Below are 27,719 nucleotides of genomic sequence, written 5' to 3' on the forward strand. Positions count from 1 at the left end.
TTAGAGGGAATGCCTTCAGTTTTTCTCCATTTAGGATGATGCTAGCCTGAAGTTTAGCATATATAGCTTTTACAATGTTGAGGTAAGTTTCTGTTATCCCTAGTTTTTCTAATGTTTTGAACATAAAGGGATGCTGTACTTTGTCAAATGCTTTTTCTGCATCTATTGAGATGATCATATGGTTCTTGTCTTTAAGTCTATTGATGTGGTGAATAGTATTTATTGATTTCTGTATATTGAACCAGCCTTGCATCCCAGGGATGAATCCTACTTGATCATGGGGCACAATTTTTTTGATATGCTTTTGTATTAAATTCGCCAGGATTTTATTGAGAATTTTTGCATCCAAGTTCATTAGAGATATTGGTCTGTAGTTTTCTTTCTTTGAAGTGTCTTTGTCTGGTTTCGGGATCAGGCTGATGTTGGCCTCATAGAATGAATTTGGAAGAGCTCCTTCTTTTTCTATTTCTTGAAATAGCTTGAAAAGTATTGATATTAATTCTTCTTTGAAGGTTTTGTAAAACTCCGCTGTATACCCATCCGGTCCAGGGCTCTTTTTGGTTGGTAGTCTTTTGATGGCTTCTTCAATTTCTTCCTTTGTTATTGGTCTGTTTAAATTGTGTGCGTCTTCCTGACTCAATCTGGGCAGATTGTATGACTTAAGAAATTTATCGATATCTTCACTATCTTCTATTTTATTGGAATATAGGGTTTCAAAATACTTTCTAATTATCTTCTGTATTTCTGTAGTGTCTGTTGTGATATTGCCTTTTTCATCCCGTATGTTAGTAATTTGAGTTCTCTCATTCTTCTCTTCGTTAGCATGGCTAAGGGCCTGTTGATCTTATTTATTTTTTCAAAGAACCAACTTTTAGTTTTTTCAATTTTTTCAATTTTTTTTTGTTTCAATTTCGTTGATTTCTGCTCTAATTTTAATTATTTCTTGTCTTCTACTACATTTGCTGTTGTTTTGCTCTTCCTTTTCTAGGTTTTTGAGGTGTAGTGTGAGTTCATTTATTTGTTGGTTTTTTCTTTTTTTGAGGAAAGAACTCCAAGAAATGAATTTCCCTCTTAAAACTGCTTTCATTGTGTCCCATAGATTCCGGTATGTTGTGTCTGTATTGTCATTTGTCTCTATGAATTTTTTCATCTCCTCCTTTATGTCTACTGTAACCCATTGATCATTCAGTAACATATTGTTCATTTTCCATGTGATGTAGGATTTTTCCTTCCTTCTTTTATCATTGATTTCCAGGTTCATTCCATTATGATCAGATATGGTGCATGGTATTATCTCCACGCCTTTATATTTACTAAGAGTTGCCCTATGGCATAATATATGGTCTATCTTTGAGTAGGATCCATGTGCTGCTGAGAAGAACGTGTATCGATGATGGTTGATATATTCTATATATATCGGTTAAGTCTAGATTATTGATTGTGCTATTGAGTTCAATAGTTTCCTTATTCAGCACTTGTCTAGAGGATCTGTCTAATGGTGAGAGCGTTGTGTTGAAGTCACCCGTAATTATTGTGTTGTAGTCTATTTGACTCTTGAACTTGAGGAGAGTTTGTTTTATGAACGTTGCAGCTCCACTGTATGGTGCATACAAATTGATAATTGTTATGCCATGTGACAATTTCTTACACCTTGAACATAGAAGATCCATGACCCTCTCCTTGGGGTATGTACACTTCAGAAACATAACTCTTATTTCAATGCACATTTCAAACACTCCATCTCAATAGCCCAACTATCTTTGTAATTTTTTTTTACTAAAATTGTTAATATTTTGATTTTTACAGCTTACTTTTATAAGGTCAGTGGTGACAAACTCTTAGGCTATATGTGACACTTGATTTCTTTATTCCAGTGAAAGAATACATGCTGGGATGGGAATGCCTATGGCCAAATCCCTCTATAAGTATTTTCTTAAACCTCCAATGCTCAATAATTTTAAAGGAATTTTTCACTTACATTTGACTTCATAAAAGATTTATGTTTTGTGGAGCTGGAAAGAATAATTATGCTTAGGTTAGTTGCATTGACATTTTTGTATTTGCATTAATACATTTTAAAAACAAGGATATTCAATAAATTAATTTAGTACCTTCAAGGTAGTATTCAAAAGTCCATAGAATTTAGAGATCTAGAGTATTTGAATTATTTAATTTCAGGTTACTTTGGGCATTTTACAAATGTGGAATTTATTGACTCTCAGTTTAACGATTATTCTACTACTCTCTAGAAGTTAGAAATGAAAAAAAAAACCTCATATGGATGACTAAGTATTTGTTGATTTGGTGGTAAGATATAAAAATAGCTGTTTTCAACCCAGTAGGAATGTGTAACTTTTATCAAATAACAAAGTTAATTGAACATATACCCCCTACCCTATATTATTATTCTTATAAATCCTAAACAAAAGTTACCTGAACACAAGAAAAAGTAATTTCTTGAGATAAAACTGAAATGATCATTTGAACTTTCTTTCTTGTCATTCTCCAACAGATATATTGGATTATACCTCCAATATTATATTGGATTATATTGTTATATTATATTATATTATATTGTTATATATTGGATTATATAACAGATTATACCTCCCTTCAATAAAATATAGATAGAGCAAAGAGTGCACTTCCCTGTCAGTATAGCAACTGGAAAAGTGTAATTAAGTCTACAGACATGACATGTCCCATCCAATATGACTTTCTTCAAGTTGGATTTGGAATGCTCCATGTGAATGGACATCCTTAATGATGTCTGTTCATGATGATTAGAGTTTCCTAGAGTGATTTCTCCTCTTCTCTTGCTATTTTGTATCTCATAACAAATTCATCTTCCTCAACAGGAGTATTCATAGTTTCAATATTCCCTGTTACTTTTAGCCTATTTCTGCTTGGATTGTTTTTGCTGTCTGCCTCCTGTCATCCTGTGCCATGGGCCGCCTTTTCTATAAAGCTCTTATTGAATTACCTCATTGTCTGTGTTTATGTAGATTATCAAAATCAAGGAATATATCACATCTCCAAATTTGTCTTGCCAATAATTATCAATAAGGTCATGCCAATAATTATTACCCAGACTATTTATTCTTTGGTTTCCAATGGTTCAGAGTTTTCTTAAAATCATTTTTAACTGTACAATATACTAGGAATCTTTTTACTTGATTTGTTTTGAATTCAATAAATATGGCACTTAGCCCTTAATATTCATAACATATAAGAATATGTTTTGTTTAAGAGAGCCACCTATGCTGATTGTAGCTGTAAAAGCCCAATCAGCTATCCCGAGTTTAAACACAGTTTGAGAAATATAACTTGCTCACTCAAAAGGTTCCTGGGCTCTGTGCTCTGTTTTTATTATATAACGATAAATGTAATACTGTTCTTCCTTTAAGGATTCTTATTGTTTTCAGAAGGGGTTTAGTTTCTTGTAGAGAAAAAAGCAAATAGGAAACGTATGATTATCTTTTACTTCAATATCTTGTTTTAAGTTTAGGATGTCCAAAGTACTAGGAGAGCTAGATGGTTAAATGGGCCTGAACAAGATCAGTTTGGGAAGACACAGCACCGAACTTGTGGGTTATAGGATTGGATACTTGGTTGAATAAGAGGACTTAACCATCTTGCTGGATAAGAGTGAAATTGTGTAGCCCAAACATCAATTCTGGCTTTGCTATTGAATAGCTCTGTGAACTTAAGTAAGTTAATTTTTTTAAATCTACACCTATTTCATGGAGTTGTGTTGAGAATTGCATTAATTAATCTACTCAATGTGCTGATATAGAATGAAGGATGTAATAATACCTTTTCCACAGGAGTTGGAGCTACCATCTTCATTAGCATCATTACAGTACACCTTACCATAAACATTGCATTAATTAAACTTATTGCATTAGGCTATAACTACAATGAAATAGATCCAAAATAGATCAAGAAATATATTCCAGTTTAAGGAATTCACTTTTTATTCACTTTACAGTGAACCGATTAGTGGAGAGATTTTCTTAGACTTTTTTTTTTCAAGGACCCAGTCTGATTTTCAGGCTCTGGCCTTCAAGATCTACCATAATGATTATGACTTTCCTATCCATCTGAGAGGTTCAGGAAGAGACCACAGGAGCAGAATGTGACAGTTTGTATGACCTCACCTTTCAGTGGAACAACTAACTAATACTCGTGGTCTCACTAGAGACCCTCTTATTACTCAAATGGAAGTTGAGAAATAAAATGTCTATCCAAGTAACCACTCCCCAACAATAATTATGCAATATTAAAAAAAGCAAGCACGTATGTTTCCAGCAGCTATCTGCACCACATGGCTGAGGAAGGATGAGGGCATAAAAATTTGAGAAAAGCAAAGGTAGATTAAAAAAGTTGTGTATCTGTTGACCATGAATAGATATTTATTGTAAGGTATACTCTGAAGCAAGGGGAAGAGGAATATAAGGTAGGAAGCAAAGGGAGAAGAAAATATCTCAATTATGTCCTTAGTAGAATATCTGATATGCTGTGGAGAAATCTCCCAGAAAATGTAGCATAGAACTTAACAAAAGGACATAGAAATATAGATGTCCCATCAACTTAAGATGAAAGTTAAAATCGTTGTGGTGAGTGTGACTCTTAGGTGAGAGTGAATGAAAAAATGAGAAACACACACAAAAAATTTCTCCTCTGGCATTTAAAGGCCTGGACTAGAAATGGAGCCAAGGGAGAAGAAGGAATGTCAAGAAATGTTGGCATAGTACCAAGAATATAGTGCCAACAGGCTCAGAGAATTGAGGGTCACACACCAGATGCAGCTCGAGAGTCCAGAAAAGAAAGAGTTTGTGTCTATTAAAGTGACAGGAAATCATCAAATATCGGAGCCAAGGTTAATTTAATGGACTAGTAGAAACTTCGAAGAGGTAAGGCATGATTGGGGGCTCCCGAATAATTAGACCACTAAAACTTTTTCATATAAAATAATAGTGGTCCTTGTCATGTGGAATCATTCTGCCTTTTCTTGGCCTCATCATTTTATTTTCTCTGTTTCTTCTTTGTAGCCCTTCTAAACATGAGTTTTGTTATAGAGTTAGATCCTTGAAATCAGTAATATGAGGTATATACAGCCTAGGATTCTACAATCCTTTGTCCTTCAGTTATACAGAATATTCACAAAGAAAACTAGATATTTAAAGTATATTCAGATATAAGAAAATTAGAGGTAAAAATCAGGGTTTCATGTGAGATAAGAGACATTTCTATTTATAATTTTATTTCAAACAAATATCAAAACAGGTTATAAAGTCACTTTTTATTTTAAAAAAGTCAAAAGCTGATCTTTAGGATATATTCCTTTTAGCATGCACACCTTGCCTTTGTGCAAATAAAATTGCTTCTTTTTTTCCCCCTGAACTCTTTCTGTACACTGATATATGGCCCAATAACTCTGATAGCACTTCTGACAATTTTGTCACAAACTGAACTTTGCTGCCATTGAGATAGCTGAGGTTACAGTTTCAGATGTGTTGCCATCAATTACCTGATATATGTGCTGACCTTTTATAAACCTGGCAATTCTTTTGAACATAAGATAGATTTAAATAATCATGGTGAATAAAATAAATAAAAGGTATTGTTCTTTTCTGGACATTTGAAAATGCCGATCATATAATATCACATTATCCCTAGTGTTGTGATTTTCTTCTATTTGTAAAACTTGTTCCTGGTATTTCTTTCTAAATGAGAGAATATTGAAGTGAAACAGTCATCTATAAATAAAGGTTAGGGGTGCATGATCTTTCTAAAAAAAGCTTCCCTTTTATCATCACAAATGTTGTTCTTCCTTTAAATAAATGTGAATTTTCTAGTCATATTAATTTTTAATATGTTGCCAAACTTGTTTATAAAGAAAGTAAGATTGGAGTTTTATAAGGAAATTTCTATTTTCTGTCCTTTGAGTTTTGTCCATATATGTTTATTTATGTTCTGGCTCATCTCTCTGCTTGGTTAAATGTCTATCTGGGATGATAGGTAATTTGAAAGGCTACCTATTAAATAAATTTACTAAATATGTATTGACACACCAGTACAGATGGGACTACTTTGTCTTTTGACAGAAACTCATAAATATCTTCAATTATAGCACTAACCACACTGTTTGATAAATTTTCATTACTAATTATAAATAATTATAAATCCTTTGAAGGTTTATCTCAATAGCTTTTGTAGTGTCTGACTTGTTTAACATGTTTCTAAATAAAAAAAATGGAAGATTCTAAATTGATGCCATCACTGAATGCAAGCATATTGTACTTTGTATAAGAGAGTGATTGCTCTTATTGTCATTTAAGACCAACTTTAAATGGCTTACTGAGGGTTAAAGAGCTTTTATAAGAACTTGGGTTCAAATAATTATCTTGGTCCATATATTTAAACTGCCCTTTAGCAATCAATATTTACTGTCCAGAATAACCAGCTATAACTAGAGGTAAACCTTCTAGTGATAATATCAACACTTTTGAAACATATCTACCATAAAACTATTTAAAGACATCAAGACAAAATCAGTAAGGAATGATGGAAAAAGCCATGTATTAACAAGTAAAAAGAAACCTTGTTTCATAAATGTTGCCTCTTCTAGTCACTAAAAACACATTTGACTATTTAGATTTTAATTAATACACTCAGATACACATTAATATCTGTTGGGTTTTATGTGAACTCGAGGAAGAGAGTGCATGTGCCAGTTTTTGCTATTTTTTAAAGCACTGAACCATTTGGCAATATGAAATTAGCTGAAAATGTAATCTAAATAATGAGTAATGTGGAAAATTGATTTGTGGGGAATTTCTTTGGGTTATTTTTAGAATGCATGGTATAAAATATAATAATTTTAAAAATACCAACTATATTGACAGTTGGAATGCAGAAAAATTAATAAGTCACATTATAGAATGTGCTTGCCACTTATGAGTACATGAAAATAAGTTTTAAAAAGCACTCATTAGATGGTGGAATGAGATGGACATAATTATCCTAGGTACATGTATGACTGCACATTCAATGCGACACTATATCATATACAATTAGAGAAATGAAAGTTGTGCTATAATTGTGTACAATGAATCAAATGCATTCTGCTGTCATATATGCCTAATTAGAATACAAAATAAATATTTTTAAAAAACACTGATTATTTACTCTTAACTAAAATTTAAAAGGGAAAAAGAAAATCTCTCAGTTCAATAACCAAAAGCAAAAATATGGATTATAGGCAAAAGTTTACTTTCCAGAAGCCTAAACAATTTGGCACTCTGAACACCGACAATAGAATCTGGGGCTGAGAGTTTTTAATTCCCTGTAAGATCTGGAGTCTGTACCTGAACCCTTTGCATAATGTTTCATCCTTTCTATGACTGGAACAATTGCTTTATATCTAGTAATTTTCAAGGTAATTCGTTGCGAGTCCAGAGGCTTAGAAAGAAAGAAAGAGAGAGAGAGAGAGAGAGAGAGAGAGAGAGAGAGAGAAAGAGAGAGAGAGGAAAGAAAGAAAGAAAGAAAGAAAGAAAGAAAGAAAGAAAGAAAGAAAGAAAGCCAACCAGCCAAAGCTTAAACCTGTGCCATACCACACATAATATAAGACGTTAAATGGAAATTCCCAAACAACAAATGAATAGTAAAATTTCTGGAAAATTTTGAACTTCAAGGACAAGTTAGAATTTATGATGTTGGAACCATGTGCTGTTAGAATCATAAAAAATAAAAAAACATGAAAAAAGACTGAATATTAAATTGGAATAATTAAATTTGACTTTTTGAAAGAAATTAAATTACAATTGAAAATAAACAGCAAAAGAAAAGTTAAACAGATTAGAGACACAGAAAAATAATAAACTATTAAGTAAATGTGAGTAAATGCATCATCTTAAAGAGGAAAAAAAACTATGAGATAGAGATTCAGAGGTATTGGGGATAAAAATGAATAAATCCAACACTTTTCTAATGGGTGTTCAAGAAGCAGAGCACAGAGAATTAGAGGAAGATGGTATTTCAAACGATAACATTGGGCATATTCCATAAATGAAAAATCACTCAACTCTCCAGGTAATCATTGTCTTAGCACCAGGGATCAGAGAAGGATCAGTATCCAGAGTTGCTACCATGTATCAGCTAAAGTGTCTAATGTTCAATCAAAAGTTATAAGATATGGAAATGAATATGAAAAATATGATCAATATATAAGAAAGAAAGCAGCAGAAACTGTCTTGAGAGGATCCAGATGCTGAACATAATAAATATGGTCCAATAAAAAAACAAAGTGTGCTTGAAGAAGTATCATGACAATGTCTCACAAATAGGAAAATATTGATGAGACAAATTATGAAAAAGGACTAAATGTAAATAAAAAATAGAATAACTGATGTGGATGTTTTACTATACTGTGTCAACAGTACTTTGAACTAGTACAAGAATCAATGATTAATAGAGATTACGCAATATCAAGAAGAGAAAGAAAAAAATGAATAAAACGGAAGAGAGCCTCAGAGAATGTGGGACATCTTTAAACATTCGAACAGGCATAGAAGGAGATCAGAAAGAAAGGACAGAGAAGAGAGGCAGAAAAGGATATTTAAAGAAATAATGACTGACAACTGGTTTATCTGAATTATCACTCTGATGAACTGATGTTTAAGGAAGAATGAGAGAATATTGTTTTTAAACTTGGGTCCTCTCCTCGTCATCAAGTAATGAATTTGGAGAGGATTATTTTAATAGAAAGTAATTGGGGGCTGGGGATGTGGCTCAGCGGTAGCTCGCTCGCCTGGCATGCGTGCGGCCCAGTTCGATCCTCAGCACCACATACCAACAAAGATGTTGTGTCTGCCGAGAACTAAAAAATAAATATTAAAAATTCTCTCTCTCTCTCTCTCTCTCTCTCTCTCTCTCTCTCTCTCTCTCCTCTCACTCTCTCTTAAAAAAAAAGAAAGTAATTGGGCCAAACTGAATTAACTAAAATAAGTCAAAATAATAAATTATATATATATATATATATATATATATATATATATATATATATATATATGAGACTTATAAGAAAAAAGTAAAGCAAAGCTAATAGAATAAATAAATCATGCAAATTAAAACACTGATAGGGCATCATGTTATGGAAGAAAAAGGTATACAGAGTGGCATTCATCCTCTTACAGATTATCATTTAAATCAACATAGCTACTTTGAAAATCTATTTATTAATAGTTTTCAAGAGCCCATAAGGACACAAATTCCTCAGTACATTTTTTCATTCAATAATGCCATGTTTTGGAGTCTCTCTCACATAAATATTTCCAACTATGCCTAAGTTACATATAGTTTTATTAACATAAGATTATATAAATATAAAATTATTGAAACCCCTTATAAGAATTTAGCAATAATATAATTGTTAAGTAAATTAAGGTATATTTAGTTTTCAATGTATTTTGTACATGTTAGTAGTGACTGAAGTGCAGACAAAAAATACGAAAACATTTATGTGATAAGTTATAAATAAGAAAATATGACGTGTATGTTACCGTGTTTTTCGAAAATATTAAAACTGGGAAAGGAAATGCAGCAAACTGTGGGAAGTATTTGTGTAAAAGAGAAGGATTTCATTCTACATTTTGCTTAATGTATCTAAATTATTTTTATAACAAAATACTTTTTAAAATTTAGAGTTTTTATTCACCTATCATAATAAATCAAAGGTTAGAAGTATTTTGAGAACCAAAAGACCTAGTTTCTCAAAGCTTCACATCATAACATGTCTATGCAGAGCTGATCAATTTATTTACCCTTGCTCACTTGTGAATATCTCCAAGTCTTTGGTTATAAAAATTCTTTCTTGTAGTATAACCTTGTGTTCTCTGTGCATCTAGGTGCTTATTTGGTTAGGAAAAATATAGTTTCTTGGATATTTTGCATGACTTCTTAAATTTCTTTGGGAAGTTCTCTGTTTAAAATTTCATTTATTCTTTGATTTGTAGATAGCTACTTAGAAACCCTAATTGTTTTTTTGTTTTGTTTGGTTTTGTTTTCAGGTGATTTTCAGACCAAATGTATTGATTAGTCACCTAAGGGACATGGTCTACAAAGGCCAGAGGTGTGCCCATTGTATTTTTTTTTGTATTCTTCATAGTGTTAGTATTCTGTAAATGAGAAACGAAGGTGCCTAAAATGTATAGCTGTGTGACATTCATAGTCTGAACTCTCAGGGCATATTGAATATCATCACTTGAATGAGATGATCACGCAAGTATTTGTTCAGTAAATATAATGTATAGAATGATTATATTTAGTTCTGTAAAATGAACCCTGGGTAGGGGAGCACCTATTTTAATCTAAATTGAAATATACATATAGTCAAGGATTTCTTTGACTAGAAATTCTATTTCAAAATAGAATTAAGTCCATTTTCAATTGGTATCACTTTCAAGCTGTTTATGGGTTGTTCCAGTCTAGAGTAAACTGGTCCTATGATGCCTCAGGGTTTTACTAGATTAAATGTTTACTTCTTATAACCACATCATTTTGTAGTTCATTTATTCTTTCCAGGATCTTTCAGTTTATCATGCTTTAGCTTTAGTCAACCTTTTTCTAAAGCTAAATAATTATCTAGTCTTTACATACATATGCTGCTAGCCAGATTATCTCCAACTCTATATTATAAACACTAATGTTCTTTCATTTTTATATTACCAAGTTTAGAAGATGTGAGACTCTTTGCTTTTGCATATCTGTGGACTAGGTGACAAGTTATTGTTGCAATCATTTTGGTTGAATAAAGACATAAATGACTAAACATGTGTAAGACATTCATTAACTAAAATAATCTGCCTTTTCAATTTACATTCACATTCTTGTCCTAAAAATTTATAGTTCTTGGTATTGTGGGCTCTTTTTATTTATTTATCCCTGGTTCTCCTAATATAACCATAGCAATTCTAGTTATTGTTGATTTACTGCAATTCAAAATACTGACTTGATTTTTCACCATGTCTTTGCCATTCTATATTATTAAGGAAAAAAAGCTTCATTTTAGAAATATAGTCTATTTAGTCATACTTTAAAGAATTAATGAACCAATTATTTAGATTGAATTCAAAACTTATATCCCCTGTGGGGTAATTATATGGCTTTTCGTCTTATGGCGTGGAAAAATAAAACAAGCTCAAATGCATGTATTTTGTATACTAAACAATGTCCACATACTGCTCTGAGTTAACCATAAATTCTCACTTGTGTTAATTAAAATTCTGTGGCAAACTTTATAAACTGCTCATGGAACATGACCTTTGAGTCTTTGCCTTTGTCTTACTAAGGCCAATAGTTAAAAATTTGCTCTTAAGTCTAGATACCCTTGCTTCCTTTTTCACATTTCACATTCCTTTTTCACATCTTCTAAATTTTACTAGTAAGTAGTAATCACTTCCTTTTTCACATTTCACTAGTAATCACTTCCTTTTTCACATTTCACATTCCTTCTTCACATCTTCTAAATTTTACTAGTAAGTTATTCCCAGAAATTATACAGGTGTTAGCTGTTGGATTAAAGGGATGATATGGAGATGATAGATACACACTCTTCTTCATGTCTATAAGAGTTTTAATCTGTTCATTCATGGAAATACTGTCTTTCTGTAAGTAAATTACCCCAATACTGGGTATACCAGCCAAGTGTCTGGAATAGTATAAGTTTTAAAGAAATTGCTGAACTTTATTTGTTAAAATCAATTTAAAAAGTAATTTTAGAACTTGAGAGAAAGTGATGGTAAAGCTATGAAATATCAGCATTTGTCTATATCTCAGTTGAGATAATGTTCAAATATATGAATTCTTTGAAAGTACTCTGTCAATCCACTTTTCTAAGCTTCCTTCAAATGAGTCCAGTATGTCTTCAGTTATTACAACCTACACTTAGGAAGCACTAGTTGTATTTTAGGTGCTATGTCAGGCCCTAGAGAATACAATGAAAATGTCAGAGAGCTTGGAATCTAGAGAGACAGATGAATGTGTAAACAACTCTTAAGGAAGTAGGAAGCATTCTAATATAGGAATGAAGTGGTTCTAAGAGGACCAAAAGACAGGGAAGAGGGGGAGATGAAGCAAAATTGTTTCTTTGATTATGATGTTGAATACTTGACTGTCTAGGGTCTAAAAGGGACTAGTTAGTTTAGGCAGTGCAGGCATCATGTGTAAATGCATGGAAACATGGAGAGTAATGTCACACTTCAGTCATAGGGCATAATCTGTAGATGTTTATGAGATGAATCTCAGAAAGTAAAACTGGGAAACTAAGTTAAGCCATAATTAAAAATAAAGGATCCTTAATGCCTTGATCAGGAGTTTGTGTGTATATAATAATTCACGATCAGCCCATGAGCTGCTAAAAGGTATTTCAAAAGTAATTCTCTGTAACTTTCTGAACAGTTGCAGGTGGGGTGGAGAGAAAGGCAGTTAAATAGAAGCACATCTTCTTGGATAACTGTTAAAATCACTACCTTATTTAATACTGTGAAAACTATAGAACAAGAAGACTCTTCAAATGTAATGAAAACCTGGACTAAATAATGTTTTTTCACCCCCTTAGTTGGAGAGATTTCTGAGATTTGCTCAGAAGCCACTGATTTTTTGTGCGAGGACAAGAAGTGTATTGCAGGCCACCTTGTCTGTGACTATAAGCCAGACTGCTCTGATAGATCTGACGAAGCTCACTGTGGTAAGTGTGTCTTTCTGGTTGAATGTAGTTGGTTTACTCAGATTTGTGCTTTGTGAGTAAAGAAACATTGGTTCTGAGGGCTGAGAAAATAAAATGGTTTTTTTTTTCATGCACAAGCATAGATTTAGAATCATGAAAACATTTCCCCCAACTTTCCTTTATAAATATCTAAATGGTAGTCTTCTCATTATTTCCTATAGTGAAATCTGTAGAAAATTATATGTCAAAAAATTTCCACCACATATTTATGCAGAAATGTCTAGAAGATCAGAACTAAAATGACCAGAAACTGAACTCTACCTATCTACACTTTTCATTTGTTTTTATTTCTTTTTTCATTTCTGTTTCCAAAAAGGTTTATTTTATGGTTGAAGCTAAAATGGGCTCATTAAATAAATATCAGTTTAGTAACTGATTTTATCAATTATATTGGACTAGAAGTACTCCACTCATTTTTCTATCCAAACTTTTATTCAAGTAACTTTTTAAAAGTCTTGTATAAAATCAAATACATAATTGTAAAGTATAGGAAATATTTAAATCCAAATAATTTTTATGTATCTTAACTGATGAGCTCTCATATAGAATTTTGACCCGTACATAATACCTATTATAGTTATAATTTGCTGCAAAGAAGGCACCCTCAAAATAGTGGCCTCAACAGTAGTTTCATTTTGGGATGACTATTGTAAATCAGTAATTCAGGCCAGGCGGTTGCTTTCCATTTCACATGATAGGAGTTAGTACAGTGGGACTAGAAAATCACCTCTGTGATAGCTGCTTTTCTTCCAGGTTTGGAACATTGGTACTCTTTGGTCTCGCCATCCTACTTGATGGGCATCTTGTTCTCCAGGGGTATTTTATGTTCTTGGGGTTCCCAGAACATGACAGTTACAGAGGACATGTCAACAGCTATTATACACAGGACTAGATTCTTACTGGAGTTATTGTTCTAAGAGCCCCAGGAAAACCCGCAAAGAGCCTTTAACTTAGCCTTAGGTTTTCCAGGATGTACACCAACTTCATTCTAGAGGTCAAGTACATAACAAAGTCCAGCCTCAAATATAAGAGAGAAAATAGACTTCACTTCTCAAAGGGAAAATGTCATACAAGAAAGGAAGAATTTTTGGAGACAAGTTACCACCTGAGTTTATTTAAATTTTTGTTTCTTATCTTACTATTTTATTCCTTGGCATCTTATAGGGATGATGTTTCTGAAGGACTGACTTTCTTTCATGTTTCTTTTTTATGTATCTTATTTTTTTAATTATATAAAATATATGTAACATAAAATTTACTGTTTTAATAATTGTTAGTGCATGGTTCAGTAGCATTAAGTACATTTGTATTATAGTAAAGCCATCACCACCATCCATTTCTAGAAATTATAAAATTTAAATTCTACCCATTAGCTAATAACTCCAATCCTCTCCCCAACCTCTGACAACTAGAAATCTAGTTTCTGTCTCTATGAATTTGACTGTTCTATATACCTCATATAAGTTGACACATATAAAATTTGTCTTATTGTGACTGAATTATTTCACATAGTTTAATGTTTCCTAGGTTTATTTCATATTTAAATTTTAAATGGATTTCTAAAAGGAAATAAAAGTGCTTTGCACAGGTTTGCACTATATGAGTACATAGCATTATAATGGTAATTTTTAAAAATGTCATGTTTTTTTATTTTTAAATTATTAAATTTATAATATACTGGACAACACTTTCTAGTGCTATTTCTAACTACTTTTAAAAGTACCAAAATTATATATGCATGTCTACAAAAATTATATATACTGTCTACAAAAATTAATTCCAATGAAGTTCTAAAAGAAAGGCCTAAATATTTGTGAAATCACCATTTTCTGCACAAATCCATAGCAAGTAGAGGATCTAATAAACACTCATAAACAATAAAATCTTGGACAATTTTATGAAAATTCTTAAGGAAAATAATTTGAGTATGGAGGCATTGACATCCATAACCCAGTGAAGGGAAAATAGCAACTTCCATATGTACATATAAGCTTATAATAGATATTATGTTGCTTTCACTTAAAGATGCACATGTATTGAAAGTATTTATATAAACTCAATATTTTTTCATTTATTCCTATTTATTTTATGTGCTAGGAACAACTTTCTAAGAATTGAGTACCTCAGAATGCATAAGATTTTATTTTAGGCTTCAAAAACTCACTTTATAATGTGGGAGGAAAAACCTAGGGGGAAAACACATTAAAATATAATGTTCTTCAATTTTTAGTATATAAGTTGTTCATAGCTGAAAAGATTCCTGATTAATTTTAAAATACAGAAAATGCTGCCCATAATAAGGTTACTACCCTTTACTTGGGGCCTACAAATGAAGACTAATATGAGTGCATTACATGCACATATTTGTATATGTAATGTAAATATAGGCTTGAAAATAAAAGGAAGAATTACTAAGTATATTGGTTTTTCAAATATAAATGAGGCCCATTTTCTTTTTGCTTTTCTCATTTTTTCCCTTTCAGGCTGCTTATATGATTTTTATTTTTCCTACAGCTATTTGAGGTATTGATGTGAAAACACATAGGGGCGATTTTGATTTTCAGAAACTGAAGTCAATGACATACTTAAATATGGTTAGTTATACCCACAATTTTGATAGACTACTGCAGGAAATATTTAAGTTTATTAAGACAAAAGCAATATGTCATGAAAGAGAATAGTCACTATTCTTAAAAATCTCTTGATGGATTTTGTTCAGATCCATAAAATGTGCTGCATAGCACACATAGACAGGAGACATTAACTCTACCAATCGACTTCATCAGTATTTCATATTGATGTTCTTCTGGATGCATTATAGACATTAGATCTGAATTCCTGCAGCCAGATAGATCATCTATTGTGAATAATGGAATGAGTGATCACATTTTCAAAATGATATTTAGAGAAATATAGGGAATGAATTGACTTTTGTAGTTATTAACCTGAAGTCTTCATTTTGACTGCAGTCCTCTCTTGTTAGGCAATTATTGTAAATCTCAAAGATTTCATTTTCCTCACCTGTGTGATGTGTATAATAACATCTATCCAATAGAGTAATGGATATACTAGATAAATGAATATATTGAATTAAATTAAATATTTGTTCAGTGTTCTGGAATGTATAATGTTAGCCGTTTCCAATTCATTTTTATATTCTTTCAAAATTTGTCAGTCAGATTTAATGTCTCACTTCTATGTTTTTTATTACAATCAAAAAAGAAATGGTGATGCTCCTCAAGACTAAATTATTACTGTATGTTATCAACAAAGATAAAATTTTCTTTTGCATTTCTACCTCCTTTTTATTGCTATCTCCTTTTACATAAATGCATGGTCTCTAACAAATGAGATCAATTATCTTGTAAAAAACCTAATAATTAAGATAGAAAATCTGTTTTTTCTCATGGAATTATTGTCCACTGCCTTTATTCAGTCGTCATAGTGTTCCAGGTCAGTATGTGGGCAGATGCCTCCTCTTCTCCCTTTCACAGCATGGACAGATACCATTATTTAGTCATGTCACTCTTATCTACTTACTATAACAAGATTCTTCGAAGTCTATCTCAATGCAGAGCTTCAGCAAGTCATTTTACAAGGAAAAATACTTTTCCCTAGAAGGCATGTTAATATCCTGTACCATGCATTATGGTGTCTTCAAAATGAGGTGACTATTGGAACATAAGGAATTAAAAATAATAAACTATGGAGCTATGCCTCTAAAAATATAAATTTATCAGTATTTGCACTGATCATATAACCTTGTGTCCAAGTATTAAACCATTGGGAAAAAGCCAGTTGTGTTAGTAATGCTTTATGTCTATTTAAGGGATCATGATTAATATCACAATTGGAAAGTAAGTTGTTCCAAAGAAACTGCCACTTTGAAAAGACTGATGTATATTCATTATCAAGAGATATTATATTCTTCACATCATCCATCTTTCAGTGGATATTTATTGAAGCACTTGTGGTATGTATAGTGCAGTTCAGTAATAATATCTGATCACATAGAGAGGTTTACAATAGCTTAGTGCTGATCAATTAAAATGACAATGCAAAATGAAGAAGCAATGGATTTCTACATATATGGTAACAACTGTAAATGCTGGGAAGTGTCTTATCCAAAAACCATCCTGAGTACTCATGTGCTCTGGGGAGGGAGAGATAGGGCTTGAGCTGAATATTCAGAGATGAGTAATATTTGCTACTGAGCATATCCAGTAAAGAATATGTTAGTTAAGATGTCTTGGGCAGAATTTCTGATCTTGACCAGTTTAAACAACCTATCAGCTAAGAGCCTATTTATCCCTTTTTTATTCCTTAAAAACTGAATGATTTTATTGTTGACACCATTGTGACTAGCAACAAAAAAAACATCTTCTCCAAATTTTTTTCACAGCCACAAGAGGCCAATGAAATCTATATAGAAAGTTGAGAAAGTTATGTATTTCATAAAAATGAAGACTAGAATAGAAAAAAAGTTCTTTTTTTAAATCTTTCCTCTTTCTTTTTTTTTCTGTGCCTTGAGTCTGTGTGGTACTAGGAAGTACAGGGTCATCTTGCAACTAGGAATGAGCAGAAGGAGGAGAAGATAGCTCAGAGAAAGACCATACAGTTAAGCCATAGTACTTATCTCAAAATGACAACCTGATGACTTTTTGTTGAGATAAATTAATTCCTGTCTGCTTATAGTTACTGTAACTTGGAGTTTTAGTTGTTTAGAGCCAAATGCATTTCTAACTAATACAGACAATAAGCAAATGCGTTATCTCAAATAACGAGAAACAACAAATGTATGGAATTGTACAGATGCCTGTCTTCTTTATACTTCCCATCTTCAGGTAGCCCACTTTGCTATGGAATTAGTTCCTCGTATCAGTTTTTATATCTGCAACTCTATCCTGAGAATAAACAAATAGATTTTCTTCCTTTTGGCTTCCTTTTAAGAACAAGGCGAACTTTTCCTAGATGTCTTTTCCATAGTAAGTCTCATTAGCTAGACTTGCATTCCTAATCTGTATTTAAGTAATAAAGAGGACAAAAGAGAAATAATCTCATCACTGTGGGTTAGATTATCCATGTGCCTGAGTGAAAAAAAAGGGGAATACTTACATAAAAGTGCACCTTGGAAAAGAGGGAAAGAATGCCTATAAAATAGTAACCAAGCCAGAGAAAATATCTGAGAGAGAGAGAGAGAAGTAGTCTGAAACATAAATGGTATAAAAAGCAAGTTTATATTTAAGAGATAATCTTCTGAAAATGTGAGTGGAGTAAAGACCATTTTGAACATGAGACAGATTTTATTCTAAAAATACTTTGCCTCAAAGTAAAGGTTATTGTATTCTAGACTAGTGATTTGTGAGAGTAGTTTCAGCAAGTGTGAAGAAAATGGAATATTTTCAGCAAAAAAAGTAATGCAAGAGCAGTCTTAAAGATGCTCATGTGGTTTGGGTTTGTAAGATTGATAGGATGAAGCCTGCACTAAAGACAGTCTCTTAAAATAAGCCACCAGCTTGAACCAGTGTGATGGTTACTGGATGATAATGGAGGGAACAGATTCAACAAGTTCTCAAGGAAAACCTATAGTTATTGGTAGAACATTGAAAATGGAATCATAGAATATAGAATCAATGGTGACTCTGAAGGTTTGCATGTTTAAAAAGAGATAAGACTCATGTTATGAAATGGAGCCATGATCTCATAGAGAAGAACCTATTTGGAGAGGTGAACAATGAGTTTGTTTGGGGATTGTAGGTTTTGAGTGACAATTGTATATTCCAAGGAGAATGTATCTAAAAAGAATATTTTAAAAAAATAAAAATAATTTATCTTGCTAAAAAAGAATCGTTTGAAGATGTTATTCTGTTCTTCATTGTAGTTGTAGAATCTTAGATCATCCACGCAAAAATATAGAAGTTTATGGGAAATCATGAATGAGGATAAATATAAAGAGTGGTAAAGTTAAGCCAGTAAAAAAAAATATATATATATATATATATATATATAATATATATAAAATATATATGTGTGTGTTTGTGTGTGTACACACACACACACATATATATATGTATATGTATATATATATATATTGAACAAGGATAGCCTGATTGTGATTAAAAGATATAGAAAAGTTGTGTAACCTTGAAGGAATTAAAGCTATGGGATTGTAATTACAGTATTTTGATAGGTGTTGAGATCATGGGCATATTTGCCTTAGAAAAGGGAAAAGGAAAAGTGACTGATTTTGAGATGGAGAAAATAAAATATGAGACTTTATCCTGATTGTTTAGGTGTCTCTAAAGTTGAAGATAAAAACACATGTGAAGTAAGGTGGGACAGAAGGAACAAGGGTGTCCTGGTGAATAAAGAAGGATGTGGAATAATTTTCATAGAGTTAATGTGTCAGAGTTAGTTACATAGCAGTACAATAGTATACAACTTGTATGTGCCATCATTTTAAAGAATGCATAACAGTAGTCTCCTATGTGCATTGGAAAATACTGAGTATTTACAGATGTATTGGCTACACACTGAGAGAACTGAATTTTTACTTATCTCCATAATATAAACTACTATATAGTATAAAATACTGGCATGACATACATAAAAATGCAGAGTCCATAAAAAAGTGTATAAAAATAAATGAATTATATAGTCATGTAGAATAAGAAGGATGTACATGATTAAAAATTAGTTTATGTTTTAGAGATTTGATGCTGTAATACTTAGGAAGTAGAATGTTGAAAAGTAAAAATCCTCTTGGGGATCCAGAAAAGTTTGTATTAAAACAGTAAAGACTGGTATATGTTTGGCATTCATTTAATGACAAGGTTTTTTTTCTGATTAAGATTATGGAAACATAAGTTTTATGTTAAGAAAAAATGATGATGGAAAAAAAAAATTTAAATAACATGAACTTCATCTTTTTAAAATGAAGGAAAAGTCAATGACAATCTCAGTAGATTCGTACTGATTAAATAACCCAATCATTCATTCTGTCTATGTAACACAGTCAGATTTTACAGTGAGTGCTCAAAAATAATAACTGCTATGCAAAAAGAAGAAAGAAAAATGAAAGCCTAGATATCAGGGTATTATTATGAAACTTTTCACAGACGACTAGGAGTATACATTCAGCGATCACCTATTAATTTTTCTCATTGTGAGCAATTTAATTTTTAATGAGTTATCAATCAATACTTTTAGGAGAAAATTTCTTTCATTACTTAGTGGATGGCTCTGAAATGTGCGCCAGAGATTTGTGTGGTACCCAATAGGGTTTATGTCCTCTATGCTTTACTACTTTTCTCAAAGCGCCTTGTCTTTAGTAAATGACTACCTCTCTCAAGGTCTGTGCTATTCAAACACAAGACGCAACCCAGGGATAGCAATGAACATCTAAGTGATGGAAGCTGTTTATTTAACCTGAATTATCTGTACAATCATGATGCTAAGTTCATTGTTTATGTGCAGACAGTTTTATCTGTCACCTACCAATATTGTTAGTCCATACAGATAATACCTTAAGACATGACAGTTTTCATGCACTGCTTCTGGATCCACTGATAAAAAAAAGTTGCAGTATATAACTGATATTATGCATGGGTGTGAATATTTTGATTGTATAAATGTATTTATAAAGAATTAAAATATACAAATACTAATATATTAAATCATCACAAAATATAGGGTCATTGGAATGTAATAAACATCTCCAGTCACTTCCATGAACATGTTTGTTTCACTAGGAGTTTACACAAGTACAACAGGAAGCTGCAATTTTGAAACAACTTCGGGAAACTGGACCACAGCCTGCGATTTGACTCAAGACTCTGAGGATGGCTTGGTTTGGGACATTGGCAGTGAAATTTCTGCTGAAACTTTGAGTCCAGACTCTGATCACACACCAGGTTAGTCTAGTAGCAATACTTAGTCCACGTAAGCCTCTACTATGTGAACTTATGAGGATATTTCTTGTGTTCATGTGGGGTTAGAGCCTCATAGGCTTAATGGAAGGAAGGCATTTCCCTTCTATTTTAACCCCTGAATTATTAAATAGATCCAAAGCAGACATTGCCACAGCAAGGAATCCCAGGATTTATATTTTAAGAGGTACAGATTTATTTATTCTACCCTAAAGGTGTCTCTATAGACACCTTTGGGACAGGCTTGGGTGGGTGTCATTCTAATTAATGGATTCAGTAGGTGAACAGACAGGCAATTGGCAATGATGAGAGTTCTCCTGCTGTCAAAATGGACAGTCAGCTGATCATTAGCTTCATTCCTGCCAGTCTGAACCACAGGAGTGAAGATGGACAAGGTAAGTGGTGATGGAAGGAATGAGCATCCATGACATCTTTACACATTTTGCTTGCTGCTCTACAATAGGAGAGTAATGCAACCTTTAACCACTTTATTATCAGTGGACTCCAAGTAGAAGTGAGTTTATGATTGTACAGAGAAATCCCACAGACTCAGCGCTGAAAAGTGTAACTTTTTTTAGGTATAAATATATATGTTTTCTTTGAATAAAATATAGTGTTTCTTATAGATGAAAAAATAGCCTAAGATATTTGTGGTAATTTTGTGTGTCAACCTGGAGGATATTTTTGAATAAGGTTAAGGTTTAAGTTGGCAAACATGGGGGAAAGCAGATTGCTGTGCATATGTGGCCTCCTATCAGTTGAAGGTCCTAATAGTATAAGAAATACCATCTTCCTCAGCAGGAGAGATTTCCTCAGTATACTCTCTGAGAATTTCATCTGTACTATAAGCTTGCCTGCTCATTCAGCACCAATCCCCTCTGCAGATTGTGCAATCTCCAGACCCCCAAATTACCAGGAGTCTATGCCTTTTAATAAATATTTTTCTATGTGTGTATGCATACATAATATTGTACCCTAATACAATATTATTCAGAAAAACTGGACCATGGGTACAATGAGAAAGCAGAATTATGAAGAGATGAAATAACTTCTCAAAATAAAAGTATGTAACATTGGTTTAGCCATTTTATGACTAATTAAAAGAACAAATTAATTTTATATTTATAACAAAGATGGGTATTCTAATTCAGTGGGAATTAGAATTAGTGTCCTTCAATACTTTTAATCAGTATTATTTAATTTGGTGCTGGCATATCTGGTGATCCACCTGGAAGGATAAGAAATTATGAATAAAGAAAATGTGGTATATATACACAATGGAATATTACTCAGCCTTAAAGAAGAATGAAATTATGGCATTTGCAGGTACATGTATGGAGCTGGAGAATATCATGCTAAGCAAATTAAGCCAATCCCAATAGGATGGTCAAAATAAGCCATGGAGAAAATGGCATTCAAAAACTGACTGCAAAGAGGAAAGGGAGGGACCACAATCCCAAAAAATCAAAGGCTGAATGTTTTCTCTGATATTCAGATGTGGATGCTGATGACAAGAGGGGTGGGGAGCTAGGGAAGAATGAGGAACTTTGGATAGAGCAGAGGGGAGTGAGGGAGGCAAAGGAGTGTGGAAGTGGGAAAGATGGTGGAATGAGTTGGACATTATTACCCTATGTGCATTTATGATTGCATGACTGGTATGACCCTATGTGACTCTGCATCGCATAGTTGAAATGAGAAATTGTGCTCCACTTATGTACAATGAGTCAAGAATGCATTCTGCTGTCATGTATAACTAATTGGAACAAATTGAGAAAGGAATTTAAACCCCAGTCCTATGTCATATACATACATACATTTCAGATGGATTGAAGACTAGAACGTAACAAAAACAAAACGCTTTGAAAGAAAAAAAACAGAGAGTAATTATGTGCATTTTGAGAAGCAGGATCTACCTTCCAAAATTCATTAGTCAATCTCTAAAACCAATTTAGAAAGCATTCTGGCCACATTGAGACCTAAGACACAACATATAATGATTAGTGTGTGAGGACATTGATTTTGGCATGTTTGCAGTCAAAAGCTAGGAAATAAGTGAAAGCTTCTCATACAATCTTTTGTGTTCCTTTGCTCAGCCATGTATCAAATGCCAGACACTATTCTAGCTCCAAAGGATACATCAGTGAATAAAACAGATAAAAAAAATCTCTACTGCAGCAGAGCTTGTATTCTGGGAAGAGAGAAAAAGATGATGGATAAAGAGAATAAATTATATGGCTTGTTAGCAGTTGAGGGTGCAAAGAAGAAAAGAATGAAGTAGGGTTCGAAAGGCCAGAGTCTGCACCTTGGTTGGAGAGTGCATTGTAAATAGGATGGTCAAAATAAGCCATGGAGAAAGGGACATTCAAAAAAAGACTACAAAGAGGAAAGGAAGGGACCACAAGTTTACCCAAGGAAAGAGTATCCCAGCCAGAGGTAGATCAGACTGTCTGGTAGATGTCTCCAACTGGGGCTAGTGATGTTTGGGGCACACACACGAATTGTTGAGGGACTTCCTCAATGCTGTGTTTGGCATAACTCCTGGTCTCTACCAAGCAGCTGCCAAAAGCATGCATCTCTCTAGAGAGGGTCTTTACAAATCAAAATGTCCTTAGAAATCACCGGCTACCCTCTAGAGGACAAAATCACTCCATTGAGAACCTAGAATAGTCTAGAAGCAAAGGTCACTCATGAAATCCACAGCATGCAGTATCAAGACCCTGCTAAAAACAGTTTAGTCCCATACAATTGATTCATAGAGATTTTCCAGGGATATTGTCAATGAGTAAAGCAACATGAAAAAATGATCATAAAGTTTAATCCAATTTTTCTAAAGTGAATAACAAACATGTATTTATACATATGTATACATCTATCCATAAATACTTCCATTATAATTATGCATGAAGAAAAAGAGAAAGGACACACACTTGTGTATTCACATGGATTACTTAGGTGGGTGATACAGTTGGAGTTGAGAGGAGTAGGAATAAATCCAAAAATAAGTAAATGAAAGTAAGAATGTCATCTCAAAAGAAAATGTAGCATATATGATGGCAATACATTGATGTACTTGTGAAAAGTGTGGTGAATATTTTTAAACATCACCCACTGGAAAGTTTAAACATTTTATTCTCATTTTTAATATTTATCTTTTCTTCTGTATTTCTTTTTATCAGTTTTTTATTACTAAGTAAAACAATTTTTTTCTAAATGTTTCAGAATACCCATAATCAGATACAAAGGAAAATTTTTCCTATAATCCTAGTGCAATGATATAACTTTTGATAGGTATTATTTTTGTATATACTACCATTCTTTTTTGATGGATATATTTTCAAAATAAACCAGGGCTTTAATTTTAATAATTGAAAAAATATAGTGCAAAGAAGGTTGTATGTTGTGAATATTTGTAGTATGGTAGTTTTAGTTATAGTATTCCAATTTGGGGATAGGCCAAAATTTAAAAAATTATTTAATAATTATTGAATAAGTAAACTAATTACTAATACTAGCACTATAGTAAATATTCACAAAAATGAATGTATATTTAAATGAATTTTTTTTTACTTTTATGGTAATTTCTGAGAATGTGTATGGGTTTGATTTCCTTGAGAAATTATGAAAAATAAGCCAATTTTCATTTTTGCTGCTCAGATCCAGACAATAATGTGTAGACACAAAAGCTGGTGTTCTTTAAGATCCATCTGCAATAATCTTCCCTGATCTAAGAAGGTACTTGAAAAGTAACATTTCCACTAGTTTAATATTACTAATGGTACAAAAGTATTGTAAGCTCAGTGAGCAAAAGACGGTAGACAATAGATAAGAGAAAGAAAGTTCACATTCGATTTTCAAGGAGACAGATGAGTGATCAATGATACCTTTTAATAGAACTTATTAAGGATTATTAATAGGAGAATTTATTTTCTTTTTCAAACTTTATAGTTAGTGTCAGTTCCTTAAGTAGCATGTGAAAAGTTTTGAATCTGGTTATTTATGCAATATTGTATAACAATATGCTGTCCAGTGATAAAGAAATATCATCACTCCTACAGGATATTTTATTATCCTCCCTGTTAATCACTACTTGAGATGGTATATTTTTTAGAGCGCTCTCTTCAAAAGAGTTTGATTATATTGTCCTTGTTGCACAAATACTGTTCAATGAGCTTGTTGAAGTATCTCTGAAACAATGGGCTGCTAAATAAATTGTGAGGATACTAATTAATTTTGACCCTCTGGGAAAAACAAAATTCTTTATAAGAAGGCCAACAGATTAAAGAGCCTATGGTCTATTTCTAAGCATCACAACATTATTGTTAATTAAAACTGTATTTATGGATCTTTTTACTTATTGTTACCAAGATGAAGAATTAGATACATAAGAAAGCCATTTTCAATGCCCATCTCAGGCCTGTTTACAAACCATTTTAGAGATATTTCCCAGCTGTAGGGAGAAATCACAAACATCAATCCATTCTGCAGTCTACATGTGAATAGCATTGATAGTTAATATATCCAAGATTTAATGGCAAGAGTGACATTTATGTGACATGAATACATGAAGGCATTATGCACAAGGCTGCTGTTTTCTTATTTCCCTTCCTTCACAATTTTGTCCTTTTTAATGATATAGTTGACCATCACCATAATTGTACCATAAATTCCAGTTGGTCAGAAGTCATATCTGTGATTTTTATGTTCTCCCTAGCATTTAAAGTCAAATGGAGTCACACTTGATAAGTACTATGTAGGTCACATGTGACTTGGATATATCGTCTTCCATATTGATTAGCGGCAAAGTATTTTGGATCAATTAATACAAGCATTTCCTTAGTGTCTACTAACTACCATGCACTGGTAGTTATGACACCTGAGGGTATGGGTTAGAGTTTGAAAAATTTCTGGAATAGTTTGCTGTCCCATATAAAACCTGCATGCTCACTATTGTGCAATTTTGTATTCACCATCCAGGTTAAAAAATATCCCCTACTAATCTTTGTATGCTAATGGTCTCACTTCTATAACTGCAATTTAAGATATAATGTGTTCAGTATACATAACTGAACTTGATACTTGTTTGGTCATGCCGTGCAGATTAGACAGATGATAACTGTTCTTCTGGCCATGCAGACAGGACACGTACCATCTTTCCTACATGAGAGACGAAGACCACAAATGCTAAGCAACTTCTGTCAACCTGTCTAATGAGCAACAAAGCCTGAGCTCAAACCCTAGAGTGTGATGCATACTCTAAGCCCCTTTTCAGGACATTAATGTAGCTTGCTTCCTCTTATATCCAGCTCTGCATGGATCCACTTAAATTTCCTGTTCAGGGCTCCCTCACTTCAATTGCATTCTAGACTTTTATCACCATCTTTCCCTGGTCTCTGAGAGAGTACACAGAAACTCCTGTATCCAGGACAGGGGTATGGAATTTGACATATAAAATTGAGTCCTCCCTCACATGTCAACCAGACAGTTATTCTCAGATTCATTCTGCTCTTATTCACATGCTCGCTCTCACACACACATGTACATTTACTCTAACAACATGCTTGCATACAAAAAAAAAAAAAAACAGGTAACGAAGCACTATAGCATAAATTTCTGCCCAGGGAAAAGGGTTCACTATAGGTTTACCCAAGGATCTAAACAGATATCCCCAAATCAAAGTAAAAGGTACCATTATGAAATGAATTGTCCCTCACCTCAATTTATATATTGAAGTCCTAAACCCCCATGTGACAATGTTTGAAGACAGGGATGTGAAAGAGGTAATTAAGGTTAAATGAAGTCAAAAAGAGGGGGCCCTGATCCAATAGGAAGGGTTTCCTAACAAGAAGAGGAAGAGACAACAGAGGTGAATTGGACACACAGAATAAAAGGCCATTCAAGGACACAACAATAGAGTGGCCATCTTTAAGGCACAGAGAGAGACCTCAGGAGAAATCAAATCTACTGATACTATGGCCTTCAACCTCTAGCCTCCAGAATTATGAGAAAATAAGTTTCTTTTGTTTATGCCAGTCAGTTTATTTGGTATTTGATTATGACTGCCCTAGCAGATCAATGCAAATAAAAAGAAAGTTTGGGATGAATTTTAGAAACAGTAGTCAGAACACCCAGTAGAGGGGGGAAATGGCTTTTTCATGTGTCTTTCCTACCAGTGACCAATGTTTGCAAACTCAGCTACACACAGCAATGGCCTTTTCTCTCAGGATAAAAATCAGAACTGCTGCGCAGATTGGAATCTTCCTGGGAAGGAATGATTATGAGATAATAACAACCTTGAAAAGAGACAGATTCATGCTTGGGGTTACACAGGATCAACACGGTAGGTTTTCAGGGTGAGAAAAAGATAACTGTTCAAAAAATAAATACTTAAGGCATTGCAGTTTACCTGAGTGCCTACCCCCTGGGCTCAGAACCAAGCACACTATTTTCAGCCTTAACTCCATAGTAGAATGATCTGGTGAGTTTTGTTTTAAGTACTGATATCTGGGATCCACTCTCAAATATTCAGATGTAATCACTGCAGGTTGTGGTCAGGGCATCAAAATTGTAAGAATGTATAAGATTGTAATGTGCAACCAAGGTTGAGAGCCCTGCACTATAGGGAAGCCTACTAGTGTACATGGCCACCTACAGATACAGCACCTGCCATTCACTCTCCCAATCAAAGGAGATATCTGCTGGAAAACAATTCTGTAAAACTACTATGAACATTGTTTATTTTTTCCTAAACAATAAAGTCTTTCATTAATAAATTTAAAATGAATAGCAAAGGATCACAGGGAATTTAAAGACAATTGAGAGAGGAAGATGAGGATGTGAAAAGGGAACAGTTATCCCTGAGGAAATAGATAACTCCACGTAATGGACAAATGTTACACCTACACTTTTTATTGCTCTTTAAAAACTGTTCCTGTGCCTGTTTGTTATCCAGCCTTATGAGTCCTATGCCACCCTCCTTCTCAGGGACTAGGATCAAAACTGCC

At 33.1% G+C, this 27,719-nt stretch overlaps 1 protein-coding gene across 1 annotated transcript in view; it reads left to right on the forward strand.

Moving 5' to 3' along the window:
• Malrd1 (MAM and LDL receptor class A domain containing 1) overlaps positions 1 to 27,719 on the forward strand; it is a 656,113-nt gene that overhangs the window by 439,341 nt on the left and 189,053 nt on the right. The window contains exons 30-31 of the mRNA XM_077802928.1: positions 12,623 to 12,751; positions 20,542 to 20,703. Of these exons, the coding sequence (XP_077659054.1) occupies positions 12,623 to 12,751; positions 20,542 to 20,703 (291 nt within the window). The remainder of the gene's footprint in view (positions 1 to 12,622; positions 12,752 to 20,541; positions 20,704 to 27,719) is intronic.

The sequence above is a fragment of the Urocitellus parryii genome, chromosome 9, assembly GCF_045843805.1.
Source record: "Urocitellus parryii isolate mUroPar1 chromosome 9, mUroPar1.hap1, whole genome shotgun sequence".
Lineage (NCBI taxonomy): Eukaryota > Metazoa > Chordata > Mammalia > Rodentia > Sciuridae > Urocitellus > Urocitellus parryii.